Source organism: Berghia stephanieae, chromosome 8, assembly GCF_034508935.2.
Source record: "Berghia stephanieae isolate SIO BIC M18660-M18661 chromosome 8, UCSD_Bste_1.3, whole genome shotgun sequence".
Lineage (NCBI taxonomy): Eukaryota > Metazoa > Mollusca > Gastropoda > Nudibranchia > Aeolidiidae > Berghia > Berghia stephanieae.
Genome location: NC_088367.1, coordinates 37621722 through 37643723, shown reverse-complemented (window position 1 = coordinate 37643723; position 22002 = coordinate 37621722). Strand labels below are relative to the sequence as shown.

The 22002-nt window shown below is 33.6% G+C and overlaps 1 protein-coding gene across 4 annotated transcripts in view; it reads left to right on the top strand.

The window, feature by feature from the left end:
• The first annotated feature begins 99 nt into the window (after window positions 1-99).
• LOC144978607 (CWF19-like protein 1) overlaps window positions 100-22002 on the top strand; it is a 24674-nt gene continuing 2771 nt past the window's right edge. Inside the window, exons 1-16 of one of the 4 annotated variants that reach the window (XM_078924893.1) lie at window positions 123-168; window positions 1046-1350; window positions 1981-2061; window positions 4709-4793; window positions 5877-5952; window positions 8577-8678; window positions 9659-9873; window positions 12125-12243; window positions 13453-13537; window positions 13829-13948; window positions 15514-15646; window positions 16550-16629; window positions 17782-17897; window positions 18435-18528; window positions 19483-19596; window positions 21343-21440. In XM_078924893.1, the coding sequence (XP_078781019.1) occupies window positions 2039-2061; window positions 4709-4793; window positions 5877-5952; window positions 8577-8678; window positions 9659-9873; window positions 12125-12243; window positions 13453-13537; window positions 13829-13948; window positions 15514-15646; window positions 16550-16629; window positions 17782-17897; window positions 18435-18528; window positions 19483-19596; window positions 21343-21440 (1460 nt within the window). In that variant the 5' untranslated portion in view covers window positions 123-168; window positions 1046-1350; window positions 1981-2038. Of the gene's footprint in view, window positions 169-1045; window positions 1351-1980; window positions 2062-4708; window positions 4794-5876; window positions 5953-8576; window positions 8679-9658; window positions 9874-12124; window positions 12244-13452; window positions 13538-13828; window positions 13949-15513; window positions 15647-16549; window positions 16630-17781; window positions 17902-18434; window positions 18529-19482; window positions 19597-21342; window positions 21441-22002 lie in introns of those variants that run through there. The other 3 variants (XM_078924892.1, XM_078924890.1, XM_078924891.1) reach the window with 3 other exon arrangements.

Genomic DNA, 22002 nt, shown 5'->3' with positions numbered 1-22002 from the left:
CCATGCTATGTTTGATACTATCACTAACTTATAGGTTAAATATAGATAGGAATGTTGAAATAATTTCAACTGTTTTATCCATATCAAAATTACGAAGTGCGGTACTTCAACATGTCTGCGCCCATTTATATAGTTGAAGTTTCAAAATCAAGCTGCTCAAATCTGAAAGTAAAATGACATTTGACTATCATATTATATTTATATATTACAATGTCGCGTTATTAAAACGTCTTGTTGTTTTCTGCTTGTGTTGAAGTGCAACTGACATTTAAAATACCAACAAAATAAAAGTGGCATTCAAATGTTTTCTTCTAAATTTAAATAAAAATTTAAAAATAGACATGATTTACATGTCTCAAATGATCTGTGGCATAGTGGTTAAGCTGTTTGACTCTTAACTGGGCACTGTTTGGGGGTTGATGTCAATGACGAGAGGGCTGATGCCATCTTTTTTATTTGGCTGCAGCTAATCGGACTCTAATCTGAATAGTCTCCTTTGGCTATGCTATTCGGACTCAAATTCCAATACACATGTAATACTATCTAGTAATACATGATGTACAGATTGTTCAGACTTGGTTTGAATAGTCTCCCATGGCAGTATAGCGTTGTTTTTTGTTTTGTTTTTTTTTGTTTTTTGTTTGTTTTTTTTTAAAAATTTTAATTATTAAATTAACATAAAATTGATGTAAATGTAAATGAAAATATCAATAAGTGTAGTAAAGTATAGTAGTTAAAACCCGCTTTATTTGACAATGTAACAAGTAATAATCAAAAATAAATATAACCGCTTCAAAAAACAATAAAGACATCAATACATTACTAAAATCCAGATTGACGACAGAGAAATTTTGTAGGTCCTCTCTGTTGTAGAAGAATAGTGGAAAGTAAACAAAAAAAAGCTTTCGATATAATATGTAACTTAGTAGTTCCAAATTGAGCGGAATTTAAAACACGCATAAAATTTGGTGTGCAAAAAAGTGGGAAATCGCGGGTAGAACAGAAATAGGTGTAAAATGTATCCACTGCAATAAATCCTATATAGTGGTGAAAATAATAATCCAGAAGCATGACGAATGTACAGTAATCCTTAAGAAATGGAGTGATCATGAATGTGACTAATCTTGACAATATCTACTCCAACGATGAATGACATAACACAAACCTGAGAGAAATAGAAGTCAGAAACGCCTCAGAGGTGATAGTTTAGTGATATTTCAGTCTGGTGTTGAGTCCTTGGAGGTTTAAACATCCAAGGGTTTTAATCAGATTTGTTTCCTGTTTGTGACGAGCTATAGTGCCCGTTGAGCCGAATTTCAATACACCAACTTGAGCGGCACTAGTGGCCAGGTAGGTTGAAATGTCAGGACACAGCTATATCCGATTTGTTGGCAATGTCCCATAATGTTGGGTTATATCGTCTTGTGATAACCCATACTCAGTGTTACTAAGCTTATGTTCCCCTCCCCACCTGAGTGTTTTAACTGATTTATTTTTTACTTGTTGGACTCTGTGCATAATTCCATCGTATTACAACTATATTCACTTTTTTCAGCTTGTTTCTCAACCAACCAATGTCTGTCATTCGTCCACGCACTACTCCTCTAAGCAGCTTCTACGCATCACTCTACGGGACACTCGCACTTTTTTTTCAGCATTCCCATCCATTATCTCTCAGATTGGATTCTCACTTGCCTAAGCCACCTAATATAAAACCTGTGTTTGCAGCCACCTCAATTTCTTGATTTTCTGTCTTCGTAAACGCAAGGCTTCCAAGGGATTTCATAACACTTTTTATCCTTTTATTGGCCTAGTTGCAGAGAAAGGTTTTTATCCAGATTCTCCTTCTCCTCCTCCTTCTTCTTCTTCTTCTTCTTCTTCTTATTATTATTATTATTATTATTATTATTATTATTATTATTGTTATTATTATGAACACTCAGGTGTATGTGAAACCTTTTTATTCCTTTTTTGTTTCAGGTGTTCAACTTAAGATTGATTCTTAAAAGTGTGTAAAGAAATTGTGTATTAATCAGTGATGGCTACAAAACCATTGAAAATGTAAGTATAAAGTGTAAATTTTAAAAAGAATCACAATATTTAGTTACACAATGCAACCCTGCAGAGGCTGATGCTGTTCCATGGAGATCTGCGATTTTGGAGATGGAGGAGGAATTTTCTCCATTTTCTACGTCATCCATGATGTTTAAAATATCCAGCTTTTCTGCCAATGTTTTGTATAACTGTTGTTCACTTTCATTTCAGCAAAGCTTTTTATAAAAGGTCAGTGAAGACAACTGGACTGTATACTATCAATGATAGTGAATGATACGTTTAAAGGCAATTGTTCTAAAAATTTTCCTCCTTTTTCACTTCTTGTCACTTTCAGCACTGATGAATGTCATCGTGCTCAAATTGGTTTGCAAAGCTTGATAATTTCCACCAGTAGGCAACATGCAATCAAATGTCTAGTTATATGAAGTACAAGTCATATGCACTGTACTCTTATTTATTGCACCCTTCATAAATCTGTTACTGTTTACAGCCAAGTCATCGTACCTGTGTCCAGTGGGTTTATAATTGGAACGGACCAAGGACGTTCTAGAGTTTGCATCATACTTACTCATCTAGTCACTCACCATGCTCAACATGTCTTGATTTCGTGACAAGAAGCAATGCGGGTGGTTGGATGGGAGCATCACCCTTGAATCATATACCTATGATGTTCGCATGGGTGTACGATCCGATAGTGATGTCGTTTCTTCTTCTCTTTACTAGCCTATCCTGCTTCTTTGGTTTGTGATTGTATTTTTGACAGGGATATTTTTTTCCTGTAAATCCTCTGCCTGTTTGTTCTTGGTTATTTATAATTTAGCTTATGATATCTTTAGGTTATGATTTTGATTGACATTTGTACTATTTTTGTTAGATTGCTTGTTTTTTTGTTTCAGCGGTCTCTCATATAACCTCAATTGTGTTGGAAGAGACCTAAAGCAACAAACAAACAAGAAGCAATGTAACACTACTCTTGTGGATTTTATACAACTCACTTATAATGTTTGACTGCTAATTTAAAGACAGGGATATGATCATTTGCTTGATTGGTACACATTTTTATAAGTCTGACATATGAATACAGTCTTGATTTAACATTTTGTAATGTTCAACATTTTGTATTTGTTTGAGAATATTTCTTTTACAACAATGAACGCGTAACATTTTGGATTGTCAGACTTGGAAGTAAGTACAAGTCAATTTGAAATAAAAATGTGTAAACTTCTTGAATTAAATTTCTGGAAGATAGCAGCTGTTTTATAATAGGATAACAGAACTTGTATTTTTCTGGAACTTTCTTTCATTTCTTTTGTTTTTCCCCTATTCTTTTTCTCTTTGTTATTTTTTGTTTTTGTCCTTGATGTATTTTGTTAATTCTTAGGACTGAGGGAAAGGACTCTACTTTGCATCATATACCGCAGGACTCGAACCTGGGACCTACAGGTCACCAGTCGAGTGTCACCTCACAAAGCTTCTTGACTGTAGAAATCAAAACCTGAGTGTACCTTTAATAAAGTTTGCAGACGACACCGCTCTTCAAAGCCTTATAACAAACGGCAACGAAGTGGCTTATACTTATAGACAAGAAATTGATAGATTTGTGCCTTGGTTTAATGTCCACCACCTAGAGCTTAACATAAGCAAGACAAAGGAGCTAGTGATTGACTTTAGAGAGTGAAGGAACCTATAGAACCGTTAAAATTAAAGGACCAATTCGTCCAGCGAGTCCCTCACTACAAATACCTTGGTGTAACGATTGATGACAGGCTCAAGAAAATAATTAAGCATAAGATGTGCAGACGTACTTATTTTTTCTCAAAACTTTCTCAGTTTAGAATAGATAAAACCCTCTGCACATTATTTTATAAAGCAGTAATCCAAAGTGTCCTGTCATTTTGTATAACAGCTTGGGGAGGCAATTGCTTAGCAGTGAAAAGGAACAAAATAAATTCAAATATTTAAAAATCCATTAAATACTATATAAATGATGTCGACGATGTAGATCTTTTGTACGAGAAATTTTGTATTGGTAAAATAATTCAGATATTAAATGACCATCATCATCCACCAAGACCATCAATTATTATGTCAGAAAGGAGTGGTCGCCCTTTTTCTATTTCAACAAAAACAGAGAGACACAGAAAATCTCTTCTGCCGTCCAGTATATTGCTTTATAACAACAAGCAATAATCATTTTATATACTTATTTCGATTTTATTTTTTTGCAATCTTTCCAATTTTCAGTTTATAGTGACAGTTTTAACCATTTTACTGTGGTGAAATTATTCATATAAAGCGAGGCTCTGGTTGTGGAACCGTTCCTTGTTCATATAAACATCATATTGCCATTATCTTTTTATCTTATTGTGTAAATTATAACACATCTGTACAAACAATTTCCTTTTTGGGATGCAATAAAGTATTATTATTATTATTATTATTATTATTATTATTATTATTATTATTATTATTATTATTATTATTATTATTATTATTATTATTATTATTATTATTATTATTATTCTCGAATAACGGGGAGAAAACATGGTGAAATGAATTCAGTCTCAGGATTAAAATTGAATTTAAAGAGCGAAGTGGCTTTTCTGAGAATGTGTTATTTATTGTGTGAAATTCACTGCTTTTCTATATTCAGTCTTGTTGCAGGTGATGTTGAAGGCAACTTCAACCAGCTTTTTAAAAGAGTTGACACAATACAAAAGAAAAATGGAAACTTTGATGTAATTATTAATCTTTTTATTTAAAAAAAATTTTGTTCTTTCTTTTGTTATGCTTTAAAAAGTCTTTGATTGTTACTTTGTTCAAAAGTTTATTTTCACAACGATTAATTTTTCCAAACATTCTCCTCTCCAATCTAGTGAAAGAATTTTTTTTTTAAATTAGGGTCAGTCAACGTTTGGAGTAAATTGGTAAAAATCATAGATAAAATTATATTTTTATCAAAGGTATTGGAATATCTGAGTTCAACTCTCTTGTTAAATGCAAGGCATTGTTTCTTATTCAAATGTTGAGCTTTTAAGGGAAACATGATATGGAGATTCTTGTTTTACTTATTCATTGTGATATTTCATTAGATCATTGACAGTAGGGCAGTTCCACGACAATGTCAACCCTGAGTAAAAAACTAAACTGAACAATTACAAATACTTACAAACATATTTTGCTTGACCATTAGTTAAGTTTTATGTATTTTAAAAATCATATGCTTATTATATGACACCAATATCACTCCATGACATGTCTTATTTATTAACTTTGAACGCATTGTTCAGAGCGTATTGTGTCAGTTACAAAATACATTTCCTATAGAAAATACTTATTTATTCCTTTAACATTTATATGCTATTTAAAGTTACTGCAAGAAGTGTTAAATCACCACTGTTAAGCTGAGACTTCGGCCTAAAACAATTTTAGAGAATTTTAAAATGAAATCACATCATGTCTTAACTTTTCATTTTCTCTGAGTTGTATCAGTTACGCTCCATGAGCATCATTAAGAAGAAAATTTTGCCACCTGGTTATGAAACAAAAAATCAAATCCCTCATTGATCTTTTGTCATTAAATGAATTCTCTGTCATCAAAACTGTGTTTTTGAGTTAAGCCCTGATAGTTACGTCAGTTTCACATGGAATTACCCTGTAAGAGTTCTCTGAAATGTAAGTTTTTTCCTATTAATAGAATTACAAATTAAACAAGAGTGCATATTTGTTTGAACTTTGTTATTAGATTCATGTCTATAAACATTATTTAACTCTCTTATTTTGAAAGCAGTTTGTATAAAAAGTATGTTCATCTTTTTCAGCTACTTTTGTGTATTGGAGAGTTTTTTGGCCCAAATATGTCGAGTTGGGAGCCTTACAAGTCAGGAAAGGTTAAAGGTAACGTCCTGTTTTTATAGCCAATTGTTTTTTATGTCCTTTTGTACTATTGAGGCTCAGATAATTGAAATCAAGCCATGAAGATATAGGATACATCAAACTGTTTTCAAATTGAGAAGTATACTTTAAAAAAATACCATTTCTTATCATCAACCATTTATTTACCTTTTAACTATTTTCACAATGCTTTTGACAGACAATTGAGTGATATATGACATTTATGGTATTCCAGACCATTTCTAAACTAAATAAACCCTCAAAAGTATGAAGTGCTATGTCAAGTAAACATTTAAAAAAGGTTAAAAATCAGTCAGGTATATAGGTATATAGATCTTTTGTTTGCTACCTGCAAAGAAATGAAACAGAAAGTTGTAGCCACTTTGGCATACGATTCAATAAAGTGATGATGAAAGTTCCACTGAGATGCCAAAATCTGGTCTGGAGCAAGAAATTCCTGGTTACGGGCAACTACCCTCAAATTTCGGTGAGGTCATATTGTTCCAAGGATAGTCCCCCAACCACCTCCTCTACCACGACTCATACAACCACCAACCACACATCATAATAATAATAATAATAATAATAATAATAATAATAATAATAATAATAATAATAATAAGAAGAAGAAGAAGAAGAAGAAGAAGAAGAAGAAGAAGAAGAAGAAGAAGAAGAATAGATCTTTATTGTCCATAAATGTGGCAATTTGTCATTTAGTTACACTTGTTATAACGTTATATGATAACTATAACATTGTACAGATATTTCACTCCTACTTATTTACTCTCTCTATCTCTCTCGCTCTCTCTCTCTCTCTCTCTCTCTCTCTCTCTCTCTCTCTCTCTCTCTCTCTCTCTTTCTCTCTCTCACTCTCTCTCTCTCTCTCTCTCTCTCTCTCTCTCTCTCTCTCTCTCTCTCTCTCTCTCTCTCTTTCTTTCACACGTGCGATATACACAACATCAATGTATTCATTTCATTTTCAATTCGTTACATTTGTGGCAATTCGACACCAAATATTATCATCAATTGGTCATCATAACCACCACTACTCCTACTATCACTACCACCAGAACATCATAACTACCACTTCTATTACAACCACCACACCATCATCACTTCCAATATTACTAAAATCACCATCAACACACTACCTATACAACCACCACCACAACATCATCATCATCATCCTCATCAATATCACAACTACTTCAACCACACCACCACATTGTCATCACTACCACAAGCACTACAACCACCACCCACATATCATCACGGTTGACAACCACTACAGCTACTACTACTACAACTACTACTACTACTACTACTACTACTACTACTACTACTACTACTACTACTACTACTACTACTACTACTACTACTACTACTACTACTACTGCTACTACTACTACTACTACTACTACTACTACTATTACTACTACTACTACTATTACTACTACTATTACTACTACTACTACTACTATTACTACTACTATTACTACTACTACTTCTACTACCACTACTGGTACTACTACCACTATTATTACTACTACTACTACTACAGTCGACTCCTTAATCACACACCCTCAGGAGTTCAGGTTCGTGTGTCGATTAAGCGGAGCGTGCGATTAAGCGGAGAAGCTAAAACTAGCATCTAAGCACCAGCTTTCATGTACCATTCAAGTGGGACCTTCCCCTCTGAGGTTTCTACGGGCTTGGGACCATCATGTTCAAGACATTAGACTGATTAGAAGAGGCGTTTTTTTTTTTTTTTGCAAGGGGGGGCGGGGGGGGGGGGGGGGGGGTATTTTTATTTTTATGGGGTTTTTTTCAAATTTTTTTTTAAGGGGGGAGGGGGAAGGGGCTTTTTTTCTTTTACATTTTCTCTTTTTATTCGTGTTTCATCGACAACAAAGTGTGACATTATTGTTTGTAAGAATGGTAATCGTGAAGCGTTGATTGTAGGAAAGCCTCATCTCGTCTGCATTGTAATTGTCATTAGAGTTGTACTGCTGAAATTGTTTTAAAACTTCACGCCATTGGCTGGCAGAAAAGACATCAGCATAGTGTTTTTCGTCATGTTCTTTTTCAAGCTCGACATTCTGTCGACCTTTCCATCTCGAGAGCCAGCTTTCTAATGGGGAGAAAGACTTGCCTTAAGTTTATGCCAGTTCAGTCATCTTTTGAGTGTATCAATGAGGACATGGACCGTACATATCAATCAAAAGATGAGACGCAAGTTCTCCCTGTAATCCTTTCTTATTGTTCACGGCCCAGAAGAGGAAAACAATTCGCAGGTAGAGAATTGCAATCAATTGGTCAGACAATGTAAACAAACACACTGCCTTGGGTGGATTGCGATCACGTTTCACACCTTGTGATGCAGACAGCGAGTGCTGAGTCAATTAGCCCATCGTGTAAGCTAATCCTTTGATGTCAGTTAAAAAGCATAGTCCAGATCAGATGGACAGTGGAATTGCATTGACAGGAAAGCTTTTATCATGCGTGATACAATATTAATGTGCCAAACTGGTTCAAACTGCATTGTCTCGTCACAATATTTTTACCTTCTCTCTCTAATATTCAAATTTCATTGATAAAATTCGTATTTTTTAATCCTTTATTTTCAGTTCCAATCTCAACCCTGATCTTGGGACCGTGTCAAGAACAGTTTGGCATCTATTTTGATGGCCCCAAGGGTACTGATTTGTGTGAGGGAGTCACATATTTAGGTAGGTCAGATTGACATGGGCCTTCCAACATTGAAATATAGAAGAGAGAGTGGGGATTTTATTCAGTTACATTAATTATTCACGGTCTTGATAATATAAAATACAATGATTTTTTTTATTACTCTCAAATTTCATTCAGGTGTAGAGATGAACTCGAAATATCTATTTCAAGAAACTCGACTTCAACTAAATACATTTATATTCCGTACTGCCAAAACATGAAACAGTTAAAGATTTAAAACTAAAAATGCTGAAAACATTAATGATAATATTGATATTAATGAATATAAAAATGCCTTTGATTGTTTTTTGCTTGAAAATACATATATGACAGAACAGTCAAAATATATCAAAAAAAAGAATGGATGGGTTTCTTTGTGTTTTTTGTTTGTATTTTCTGATCTTCTTCTATGTTTTTATCTGTTTTTATCGTTTTAATATTTGTGTCTCAGGGAATATGCAATCCGTAATGTACAATTTATTGATTTCAGTGCATTTCAGGAACACATGGTCCATTTTAACACCCTACTACTGATATGATGAAATGTTATTTTTTTCTTTTCTTTTCTTTTTATATTTTACAACTTTACTTCTTCTTCTCCTCCTCCTCCTCTTCTTTCTCCATCCCTCTCTTCCTCCATGTTTTCTTTTCATCATCATTTTTGTCTTCTTCTTTGTGGCAAGCCAATAATTCAGTTGAAAGATTCTCATCTTTGAATTAGAAAGCTGTGTATTTAATCTTCCTTTACAATCACTCCACTTTGTTCTTTATTAGCTATGGCCAGGTACTCATTCACACATGTGTTGAGTGGGGTATTGATTATGTAAAGAGAACACATTTACTGGGCTAGAATTTTGCGATCATCAACTATCTGGTCTTACCCTTCTCAAAATTGGTTGTTCTATTTAAAAAACAAGGCACTATGCATTTTGGCCATGGACACATTTGATTTTTTATCATTGATGTTTTGTATTTGTAGGAAAACAAGGAAGATTTACTGGATCATCCGGCCTCTCCATTGCATATGTCAGCGGGCTGGAAAGCCCTAAGCCCTCTGGAGACGACTACACATTCACCAAACAAGACATCCGGTCTTTGGTCGCTCCTGTCATCAACGATACCTCTTTCAAGGGTATTGATATTCTTATCACATCCCAGTGGCCAAAAAATGTGGAAAAGTATGGAAAGTCTGTGGTAGGTTGATATATCTGTCGTATTCCTTGACTTGTAAATGCTCAGTCAGCTAATCCATCGAATTATGGAGAAAAGAACCTGTGTATCAAAGTTGGATGAAATGTTACATTTTGAGTGGGGTTCCTGACCTCACAAAAAGGGCAGGGAGGTACTTGCTGTGTCTTCTATCTCCCTGTACCTGTTTTCCAATTGCTTTCTGTCTTGGAATGGGATTACTTAGTTTTGTCCTGGCCTGGGTCCTTGACGGGGAGAAAAACAGTTGAATGTATAGTTATAGTTTTGGGAGATGATATTTTTTTTCCTTGTAAATCATCTCTTTGTTATGTACTGTTATTTTTTATTTTTAACATATGATTTATAAACATTTGAGTATATTCCTCTTAGTGGGATATTGTACTGGTTTCTGGGTGAGAATTTTATGTTATCTCAAACTAATTACACTGATAGTGTGCTCTTGGAATCTACATCTGTTCTCTATTTGAAGTACGAGGGCTCTTTCATAATTAACCGAAAAATGCCTGTAAAATCCGCTTTTTTTATGCTATCAATTCTTGCACGTGTTCATACCTTGACTCGTCCTTCATTTCTCTACGTAACAGCCAAGTCTGTCGACACACTTCTGCCAACGCCGCACCATGGAATAGATACCCTCTCGGAAGAAATTTCCGTCAAGGTTTTGTAGCCATTTCTGCACATGGTCAACAAGCTCTTCATCGACATCAAAGTGCTTTCCTGCCAGCTCACGTTTCAGTGGCCCAAAGAGGTGATAATCAGATGGTGCGAGGTCTGGACTGTGTGGTGGGTGTGGCAAAATCTCCCATCCATATTTCTCTAGCCAACCTTGCGTCACTCGTGCTGTGTGGGGTGTAGCGTTGTCGTGTTGCAAAATGACCCCGTTGGTCAACTGCCCTGGGCGCTTTCTGCGAATGGCCTCCCTAAGCTTGTCAAGAGTTTGGCAGTACCTTGCAGCATTGATTGTTTCTCCAGGTTGTAAGGTTTCGAACAGAATAACACCACGACTGTCCCAGAAAACAGTTCCCATTATTTTCTTTGCTGACCGCATGACTTTGAATTTCTTCGCGACAGGTGAGGATGGATGTTTCCATGTCATCGAATCTTGCTTTGTTTCTGGGGTGCCGTAGTGCTTGGCTGGGAGGGAAACAGTCAAATGCATAGTTATTGTTTTGGGAGATGATATTTTTTTCCTTGTAAATCATCTCTCTGTTACGTATTGTTATGTTTGTTATTTTGAATGTATAATGTAAGCATTTGAGTGTATTCCTCTTAGTGGGATCTTGTGCAGGTATATGGGTGAGACGTTTAGGTGATCTCAAACTAAGTACATTGATGGTGTGCTCTTGGAATCTACATCTGTTCCCTATTTGAGCCACTCCCCTTTGTCTTACTTTTTTCCTCAGGTCTTTTTTATTGTACATCGAGAATCTTTTCACTATCCAATTTTCTTCCTTTTTACTGGTACTGATATGACCTAAATGTATTGCAAGCCCCTTAAAACCCTTTAAAAGATACCAAAAAAAAACATAGAAAACATCTTCAAAACAAGGAAGAATATGTAGGAAAAATAATTTCAAAACTAGATACAACCACCATACATCAATTTATAAACACCAATAAAAGAACATCTACAAAACTCAGCGAACACATTTGGAATTTAAACGGCAAAAAGCTAGACCACAATGTTTCGTAGGAAATTCTATCTTTAACACCATCAATAAAAAATGTAGCTTATGCTTGGAATAGAAATACTCTGTCCTCCTCTTGAGGCCATACTCAACGCTGAACAAGAAACACAACAGCTCTCCGCATAGACGGAAATGCCTATTAATCAACTTTGAAATTACGAAATCACTTCAACAGTGAACAATTACTACAACTTCTACTAAATGTTCAACACTGTCCTGATGATGTCCATAAAGCCTGAAACATCGATGTAGACTACAATATCGTGGTAAATATCTTAAAAATAATTTGCTCCATCATTGTTAATTACATCTCAAGCTATCTTAGTACCATATTTGTATCATAACACAATTTTATAAAATCTTATTCTGCAGAAATTTACAGCTTAAATAGAATTCTTTAAAATGTGTATCTAAGAGTCAGGATGGCCTGCTAATGTAATAAAAGAATAATTGTGAAGTACAATAAGTTTGGTTTGTTACTGCAGAAATGGACTTCATAAATGTGCATGTTAAATTATGTATTTTGTTTACTATCTCGTGAAATCTAGAACAAAGAAGACCGAAAGTTTCCACAATCTGTGTACCTTTCTGAGGTTGCCAGAGTGCTGCGACCCAGGTACCATTTTGCTGGTTTGGAAGATGTTTTCTATGAAAGACAGCCATACAGGTAAGCTGGACTTTTGTCTTTTCATAAAAAGAAATACTTAACTGTGAGCTATTACACACATTACAATGGGCCAACAACAACACTTAACATTTAGAACGAGACATGAAAGGTTCTCTTACAATTTATTTTGGACAGAGACAAAAATTTACTGGTCATGTAGCCATTTTACACCGGAGTATGTTAAGAGAATGTGAGTCAGGAGCATTCTCCAAGGACTACTTTGCATTGTCCAAAGCAGGACTTGAACCAGGGACCAACAGGTCTTAATGTGAGTGTCATGCTACAAGACTTCATAATGTATGGGAGGAAATGGGATCTGTTCATTCAGTCATGTATAGAGGGCATTATTATGTCACTTGCATGAAACACATTTTTAGAAGTGAAAGTGAGTTTTAAAGTATTTTTTAAGATGGTAAAATTGTGTACTGTTCATCAGGGAATATTCAAGGAATATTACTTAAAATAGCTGAACTCATATCATTGAGTTACTGTTTACCTTCATTCTTTAATGTTTGATTTAAGTCAAATATTGTAAAGTCAAAACATTTTTGGCATCAAAAATAAAAGTTTGTAATATATGCACAAATTGAGGGTCCTGATAGCTCAGTGTGTAGAGCACTCGAGTCACTCGCAAAGGGACCGAGGTGGATCCCGGGTGAAGTCGTTATTTTAAACTGTCAATTCATAGAAATAAAGGTGAAAATCAAGTAATTTGTATTGATTCAGATTTGTCTTCTTCACATTTTTATTTTTCCACAAAAATATACTGATTTTTAAAGGGTTTTTTTTTGTTATCTCCCTGTGGCAGGTCAGGGCAAATGTGTTTGGAGCCAATAATGATAGCTGAAAATAAGAATGGTGATTGTTTCTCTCACATGTGATTAAATATTTTCAAATTGGGTTTTTGAAAAATTAATATCCTCAAAACATATAAAACAAAACAAAAAATCCGAACAAACAAACAAACAAAATATGAGATGCTTTTCATTTTTAATTACCAGGCGCTTTCTGTTGAAATTGATTTTTAAAAAGACCAGAGCTATGATATGAATTGAAAGGAAATACTCAATCTTGAATGAGAGAATAAGAAGAGAATAAGAAGGCCATTGACATGATGAGAAAGTCTAAAGAGCAGCTTTAAGAATTTTGTGACCAAATTTAGATTTGAATTTCAAACTAAACTGATGTTTCTATTTGATTTTTTTCCAGAAATCATCAAGTACTCTTGGAATCTGCTCGACACACAACACGATTTATCGCTATGGCTTCTGTCGCCAACAAAGATAAGCAAAAAGTTAGTTGGATGTAATAATTTGTTTTAAAACTGCATGTTGTTATTGTTGTTGTTGTTATTATTATTAGTATATTTTTGTTTTTATTTTCCTCCTCCTCCTCCTCCTCCTTCTTCTTCTTCTTCTTCTTCTTCTTCTTCTTCTTCTTCTTCTTCTTCTTCTTCTTCTTCTTCTTCTTCTTCTTCTTCTTCTTCTTCTTCTTCTTCTTTTTCTGCATCATTGAGTTCATTATGCATTGGAAAATCACTCTATAAACATTCATAATTATTTTATTTTTTTTTTGTTTTATCTAGTACTTGTATGCCTTCAACATTGTACCCTTGTCCAAAATGGATGTAAATGAGTTGGTCAAACAACCTCAAGATGTCACAGAATGTCCGTACACACCCCACGACGTGATGACCACAGATGAGGTAAGGGAAATATTGCTGATCTGATTGGGTCACTTATATCGTCGTTCCCCACCTGAACCATGAGTGATGGCTATGGGGTGAAGAGTGGGGTTCTATTTTTGCTCGACTTTGCTATTCTCTAATATTTGTTGTCCTTTTACTTATGGCTTCATGTCCATGTTCTGGATTGAGACCATTTGTGACCCAAATAATGGGTAGGGGAGAGGGGTGGGGTTTTTCTATTTTTGTCTAACTTCACTAATATGATATATGGTGTCCTTTTACTCATGACTTTGTGTCCGTGTGATGTGAAATCATTTGGGGCCCACCTCTTCAAAATGGTGTTATGTCAGGGTGACTTATTGAAATACACTGACAAGACTTATGGGACTTGGGTTACATTTCTGGGCTTTATCAAAAGCAATAGCTATATTTTCTAAAGGTGACAGGAATCAAAATTTCACATTTCTCCTCATTTTAACTTTAGATAAGTTCTTGACATCTGGCTCACACCGACACAATACTTGTTTATGGGTGAAAGGTCACATTGGCTTTTTATCCAGACAGAAGTTATCTTTTGTGTTGCTGTGGTGTAGCTATACGGTCTTGGTCTCAAAATAAACTGGGTGAGCTGTCCTCTCAGCTTCGATTAGGTAGCAGTCTATAGATAGTATGCAGATGACGTCACTCAGGCCTTTGTTATTGTTTTTGCCATCCGCGTTTGGGAGTTGTTCTCACTAAACTGTATTAACCAGACTATAAAAGTTCATGGTTACACAGAGTTTGTGTGTTGGTCCGTTATACTTCCGGATGGCAATGTTGTGAACTCCTTGGCCAAGCGCATTCTATCTATATTAGATCTGGAAAAAAAACACTTTCCAGAGCACTATCAAAAGGGTAGCAGTAACTTACTTTAAGCTGAACACCATAGAAACTAAGATAGACTCTGATGTTATGGAACTTATGGCTCTGAAGCACTATTATTTGTTTTTTTCTCACTGGGGTCATCCTGTAGAAGGGTGAAGATGAAGATGAAGATAATTGGACTGTTATTATCTCACATCATCTCTCTACTGACTTTAAAATTTGGTCCATATGGCCAAATGAGAAAATTAATGAAAAATTTTTAAGCAAATCAAGCATGTGGAATGTTCTTTTTTTTTTTTTCATTGTATATTTAAAAACGTTTCCTGTTACATATTTTGTTAAGAATAAGTTTCATTCAAAATATAATACCTATTTCATTCTGTGGCTTTCTGGTCTTGTATGACACTTGCCTTGGGACCTTAAGTCACTGGTTCGAATCCCGCTGTAGGCAGCGCTACGTTGAGTCCTTGGAAATTACTCTTACTCACATTCACACCCCATACTCAGTTGTAAAATTAGTACCCGGCTGCTAACAGCATGTCTCTGTAAAAAAAAAATGTTATTGTGCCTTACCAGCATCATGCCTCATTCTGCATGCAAAGTGTTGCTGTTGGCTTGTATACAGCGTTTTGAGGATAATATAAATGGTTATTTAAAAAATCTCACGTTTTCGCCATCTTTTGTTTTTTGTTTTTATGTTTTGTTTTAATTGTTGACAGGAAGCTCCACAGCAATTCTTCTATGACATGAATGCCAAACATCATAGTGGTAAAAGGAAGGGAGACAGAGGGAGAGGCAGAGGAGGAGGTGGGAGAGAAGAGAGGGAGCATGAAAAGAAGCCCAGGAAAGCTCGTACGGACTTGCTTTGATTTTGTTAATATTGTTGACAAACTTTTGGCCACCTATTCAATATATTGTACACACACACACACACACACAAACACACACACACACACACACACACACACACACATTTATATATAAAGAAGCTTATGTTAGCTTTTGAAAAACAGCTTTAAAAATGTAATTCTTTTATATTAATTCTTTAGGCATCATCATCATCATCATCATCATCATTATCATTATTATTATTATTATTATTATTTTATTATTATTATTGTTGTTGTTGTTATTGTTATTTATTATTGTAATTATTATTATTATTATTATTTTATTATTATTATTATTATTATTATTATTATTATTATTATTAGTATTATTATTATTATTATTATTATTATTATTATTATTATTATTATTATTATTGTTATTATTATTATTATTATTATTATTTTTTTTTTTTTTATTATTATTATTATTATTATTATTATTATTATTATTGTTATCATTAATATATATTATTATTATTATTATTATTATTATTATTATTATTATTTTATTATTATTATTATTATATTAATTATTATTATTATTATTATTATTATTATTTATTATTATTATTATTATTATATATTATTTTATCATTAATTATTATTATTATTATTATTATTATTATTATTATTATTATTATTATTATTATTATTATTATTATTATTATTATTATTATTTATTATTATTATTTATTATTATTATTATTATTATTATTATTATTATATTAATTATTATTATTATCATTATTATTATTATTATTATTATTATTTTTATTACTTTTACCTGTCTTATTGATCGGGATTTTATTTGTATTTATATTTCATAGCTCTATTATAAAATATTCTTTTTATTACTTGATTTCAGCCCAACCTACAGGCCCTTGCTGGTTCTGTCTAGGAAGTCCTGAGGTAGAAAAACACCTTGTAGTCAGTGTCAGTGACAAGGTAATGAAGGGACAGCAATCCTCAGGGAAACCAAAGGAAACCCGAGTCAAAACTAGGAACAAATTAATATCAGAAATGTGATTTTGATTGATTCAATTATCTCTAAACAGTAATAATTATTATGTTAGGATGAATCAAAACTTTGTGTATAAAATTTGAATTTATGGTGTTTTGTATTTTAAACTTTGAAAATGAAAATTTCTTAATTGTTTTCATTTTGACTCAATTGTCGCCATCTAGTCCATTCCAACGTGACAGGTGGAATCAGTCGTTTAGAAATGGTGGAGAGAAACGGAATGATATTAAAATCTGATGTGGAAAGGAATTCTTATTGGGAATGATAGAGTGAATCCATTTTGTATCAAAAATATTTTACACTGCTTGGTATAGAAGGTTGTTTTTGGTTTTCCAGAATAAATTGTCCTTCAGAGCCAACAGGGCTCAAGGACTGAAGCCAGAGTCCAGACAGTAATTGTAGGCTACTCTTTGAATTTGACTCTTGTCTATTGCAGAGTCATTTTCTCTGAGTATATAATACTTATCTACCCAATTATGTTATGGATAGTGAGATTAGAAAAAAGCTCAATTTTGCGCTTGAGGCGAGTGCTCTACTAACTGAGCTAACACATCCCTGCTCTATTTTTGACAAAAAAGAAAAAAAAAGAATTTGAAGAAAGGTGTTGAAATAGGTTTTGAAAATCAGTCCGTAAATGGATAAAAAGGGAATAACTGGAAACTTTTCTCACAGAGGGCAAGATTAGACATTAGAATGAATAGTCTTATTGTGATAATATTTCAATATTGGAACAGCTTGCCAGATGAAATTCTGTCCACAAAGAGCTTGGTTTACATAAATATCTTTCTAGAGAAATCCAGGATGAAGTAAGAAATGCAATATTATGAAAAATCAAAAATTGAACTTGGAACCATCAAGATCCAACTGGAGATAGATGAACGGAAAAAAGTCCAGGCAATAAAATCTACAGTACCTATCAAGTAAATCATTGCTGAGTATTGCAAAGTTAGTAAAAAGTTTTAATTAGTTATTTTATTCATCGCCATCTTTTTAAAATCAAATATATATTATCAAGTTTGATGGAATGAGATTAAGTTTTTGACTAAATCCTTGATTTCACCCCTATTCATTTCCAGGCCTATTTAGCCCTAGCCAAGGGAGGGTTAGTCCCCGATCATGTGTTAATCCTACCTGTCCATCACTACCAGTCTTACGTCAGCTGTTCTCAAGATGTCACACAACAGATTGACCAATATCCTTATCATTAGCCTGTCATGATGCAATCTTTGATTATGGTTTGGTTTTGTTTTGTTATTTTCAATTTATCATCCATGATTTATTGACAATTTTAACGTGATCTTTGGGGATTTCAGACTTACTCAGACGGAGGAGGGTGGGGGTTGATGGTTATATTTGTTCATCATTAATGTCTCACCTAAACACCTTTATCATTTGTTTCTTTTATGTAGATATTTGTGTTTTTGCTTTGAAATAGGAGCATTTTATTTTGGGTGATATTCAGATGAATGTCTCTCTCTCTCTCTCTCTCTCTCTCTCTCTCTCTCTCTCTCTCTCTCTCTCTCTCTCTCTCTCTCTCTCTCTCCCCCCCTCCCTCCCACCCTCCTCTCATTTTTTTTAAAGAGATCTTTTAGAAAAAAGCACTAACTTTTCTTAAGTAGACACTTAAACATTAGTTTAATTTTAAAACTGTAATGTTCTATTTAATTGATAATTATTTGTTTAGTTTTGGGCGATATTCATCACAGATTTTTCCTTAACGGCCATTCACATATAAGTCATGTTTACGAAAAATGTTCAAGTCTCAAGACAAGAGTGTGGTATTCTTTGAAAGAAATTTCCGTACACAACATCTCCAAGTACAGGTTAGATATCCTTAGATATAAATCAATTAATAAAATTAGTTTAACATTTTTTCGCTTTAAAAAATGATATTATTCTTATGGAGCTTATGAGAAATAAGAAAATGCAAGGAGTAAAGTATTTATTCAAAGCAAGAAGGCACATGGAGCTGGAGAACATTCCTCTTTCAATGGACAATAGCAAGTGCTTGCTACCCTTAGGGTAGGTTGCTAGTCTATTACAAAATAATTTTCACCAGATCTAACAAACTCAGCTACCCAAGAATGGCAGCTGAGCTATTGGGAATAGAAAGGAACTTTTTATTTTCTAATCCTTGTTTATTTATAATTACTTTAATGCTTGCTCCTTCCACTTTTCTGAACTGAAAAGAAAAATATAAAGTAATGTTTTTGGGGTTTTTAAATTTTGGTTCTGAAAAACATACAGGTTTCTTATATTGTCATTCTTTAAGATTGACTTTAAGATGTTTAGTCTTGATGCATATGCAGATGCAGAGCATTAAATCGGTTTATTTGGAGCCAAAGTTTGATTAGTTCCCCCCTCCCCCCCCAACCCCGCCCCCCCCCAACCCCCCCCCCCCCCCCCCCCCCCTGATTCGGATTTTTAAAACCTAAATTGAAGATGAATAAATTGCTTTAAATGTCATTATTTTTAATATTATTTTAAATAAAGAAAATCAAACATTTTGGTTTGGTACAGATTTTTTCTTCTTCCTTCTGGAATTTTTTACCAAAAATTTCCAGAATTTTATTATGTTTGTTGACTTGGCCAAATCTGAAAGTGTGGAGTAATTTCTTTTCTTTTCTTTTTTTTTTCTTTCCACACAATGCATAGAAAGTAACCCCAAGTTTCAGTTCACAGCACCTAGTTCATCCCGACATAATAACCACTTTGAGATGTTGGGTTACATATTAATATTATAATCAAACTTGTTTTCCTTGAAAATCTTTCCTCAGGCAGTTCCGATCCCTCTTGACTCGGTCGTGGATATCAAAGACACATTCATGTCTTGTGCTGAATCAGAAGCCATTGAATTGGCTGAGATCCCCAAGCATTCAGACATCAAACAGGTAATCAATGCAACTTTCATTTTGTCTCTCCCTTTTTTCCTTTTTTTATTTCTTGCATTCAAATAAAATTTTATGCAGTAAAAAAATTTTTTTATTAAAAGTTGAGCTTTTATATAGCACAATATCCACTAAACATGCTTAAAGCGCTTTACAAGGGGTCCCTGACCAACAGCAACACTTAACATGTAGGACGAGACATGATGCCTGCTAGGCGATATTACATTTTTTTTCCAACAGAGACAATGCTATTAACGGCCAGACACTCATTTTACACCTGAGTATGGTGTGAGAATGTGAGTAAAGAGCCTTTTCCAAGGACTCAACTATGCGCCGAGCAAGGCTTGAACCCAGGATCTTCCGATCCGAAAGCGAGTGTCATGCCACTAGACCATATAGCTGCACACTTAAACCAAATAGTCTCATTAAATTCCCTTTTTTATTTATTCATTTCAAGAGTGAATCATCGTCAGTGTGTACCTTGAAAAATGAGATAATCCTTGTGTCAGTTGCATTGGAGAGCCGCACAGTAAGAAATAGGGCTGAATTTCTCTTGCTAAAAGAGAAAAACATACCTCTACTAGATTACGACACACTTTTGACTTGGGTGACTTCCTGACCATAGGCAATTATAGATATTATAAGAGGACTAGTGCAAAATAATATATTTATTAGATGATTTATCCTGTATGCAATGCATTCAGTACCACGTGACCTGCTGGGAGAATAAATGAAACAATGTGATGTCCATTGGCAGGTCGAAATTATGAAATTCAGCCTTTTAAATGCATGCCTATTTATAAACAGAGATGTTGATAATATCAGGACCAATCTGAATGGCATATTTTTACTGTAGTCTAACCTCACATTATATCATATCAGTAATGGGGCTTTAAAATTGACCAAGTATTCCGTAAATGCCCTTAAAACATAAGTAACAATATATTGTACATTTCACATTGCATGTTCTTTGAGATAAAAGTATTACAAAGGGAGAAACAGATAAAACCAAAGCATAAAACTTTTTATTTTAAACCCATCTATTTTTATCATTGACAAATTATGATTGCTCAGTCATATATGTATTTTAAAGCAAAAAGTTCCCTATCAAGGGGAGTTTTTAATTCATTAATACCTTTAGTGTTTTAAGTTTCAATTTTTAAACTGTTCCATGTTTTTGAAGTACGAAATAGAAATGTATTCTTCCTAATTGAAGTCGAGTGTCTTGAAATGAATATTTTGAGTTCATCTCCATGCGTGATTGTAATTGGAGAATATTTTTTTAAAGAATTGTATTTTATGTATTTTAATGTTTTCATCAAGAGATCTTTAACAGTAATACTAATGTAATTAATAGATTTCAGAAAAGTCCTCATCCAGATGGAAACAGCCAGGTCTATAATTATTAAGCGCCTAGACCTCATATTGCATGAGATGCTGGTGCTATGTAGATATACATTATTATTATTATTATTATTATTATTATTATTATTATTATTATTATTATTATTATTATTGTATATTATTATTATTATTATTATTATTATTATTATTGTTATTATTATTATTGTTGTTATTATATCAATACCAGATTATGATAAGAGAAATGGTGATTAGATAAATAAAAAAAAGAAAAAGACAATTGTGCTGTTAGGATAATAACTTAATTATGGTGGAGCTCATTAAATTTGTTACAAAATTAGAAATAAAAACTATTAAATTGACTTTGATTTCATTTTCGTTTTGTAGATTGTCTCTGACGAAGAGCCATATTTCTATGTTGAGCTACCCACCAAAGAAAAGTTGCTGCATCGGATAAAAAAGAATTTCCCTCTTCAATTTGGAAGGTTTGCTTTGTAAAAAAATATTTTTAGATATTTTTTTTATTTCTCCTTTTTCTTTTCTTTTTTTTTATATTTTGAATGGGGCCATCTGAAAAAATTGCTTTTGTAAAGCGCAATATCCACAAAATTTGCTCAAAGTCAAAGGAGTTTACAAGGGGTTCCAAGCAAACAGCAACACTAAACAAAAAGGACGACACACTATGCCTGAAAAGTGCTATTGCATTTGTTTTTTGTTTTTTGTTTTTTTACTTACCAGCCAGGTATATCATTTTATACCTGAGTGTGGTGAGAAAACATGAGTAAAGAGCCTTTACTAAAGACTCAACTTTGCACTGAAGAATGGCAGGACCCAAACTGAGATCTACAGGTCAGAAGCGGAGTGTCATACCTCTTGACCACAAAGTCGCACATGAAATATGCTCTTGGGAGAATTGTGTCCATGTTGCCTCCTGGGAGAATAAATGAAGCATTAAGAAGCACATGGACATGGTTGAATTGTGAATGAAATACAAATTGGGACCGGGCGAGGGTATAATTATTATTATTATTATTATTATTATTATTA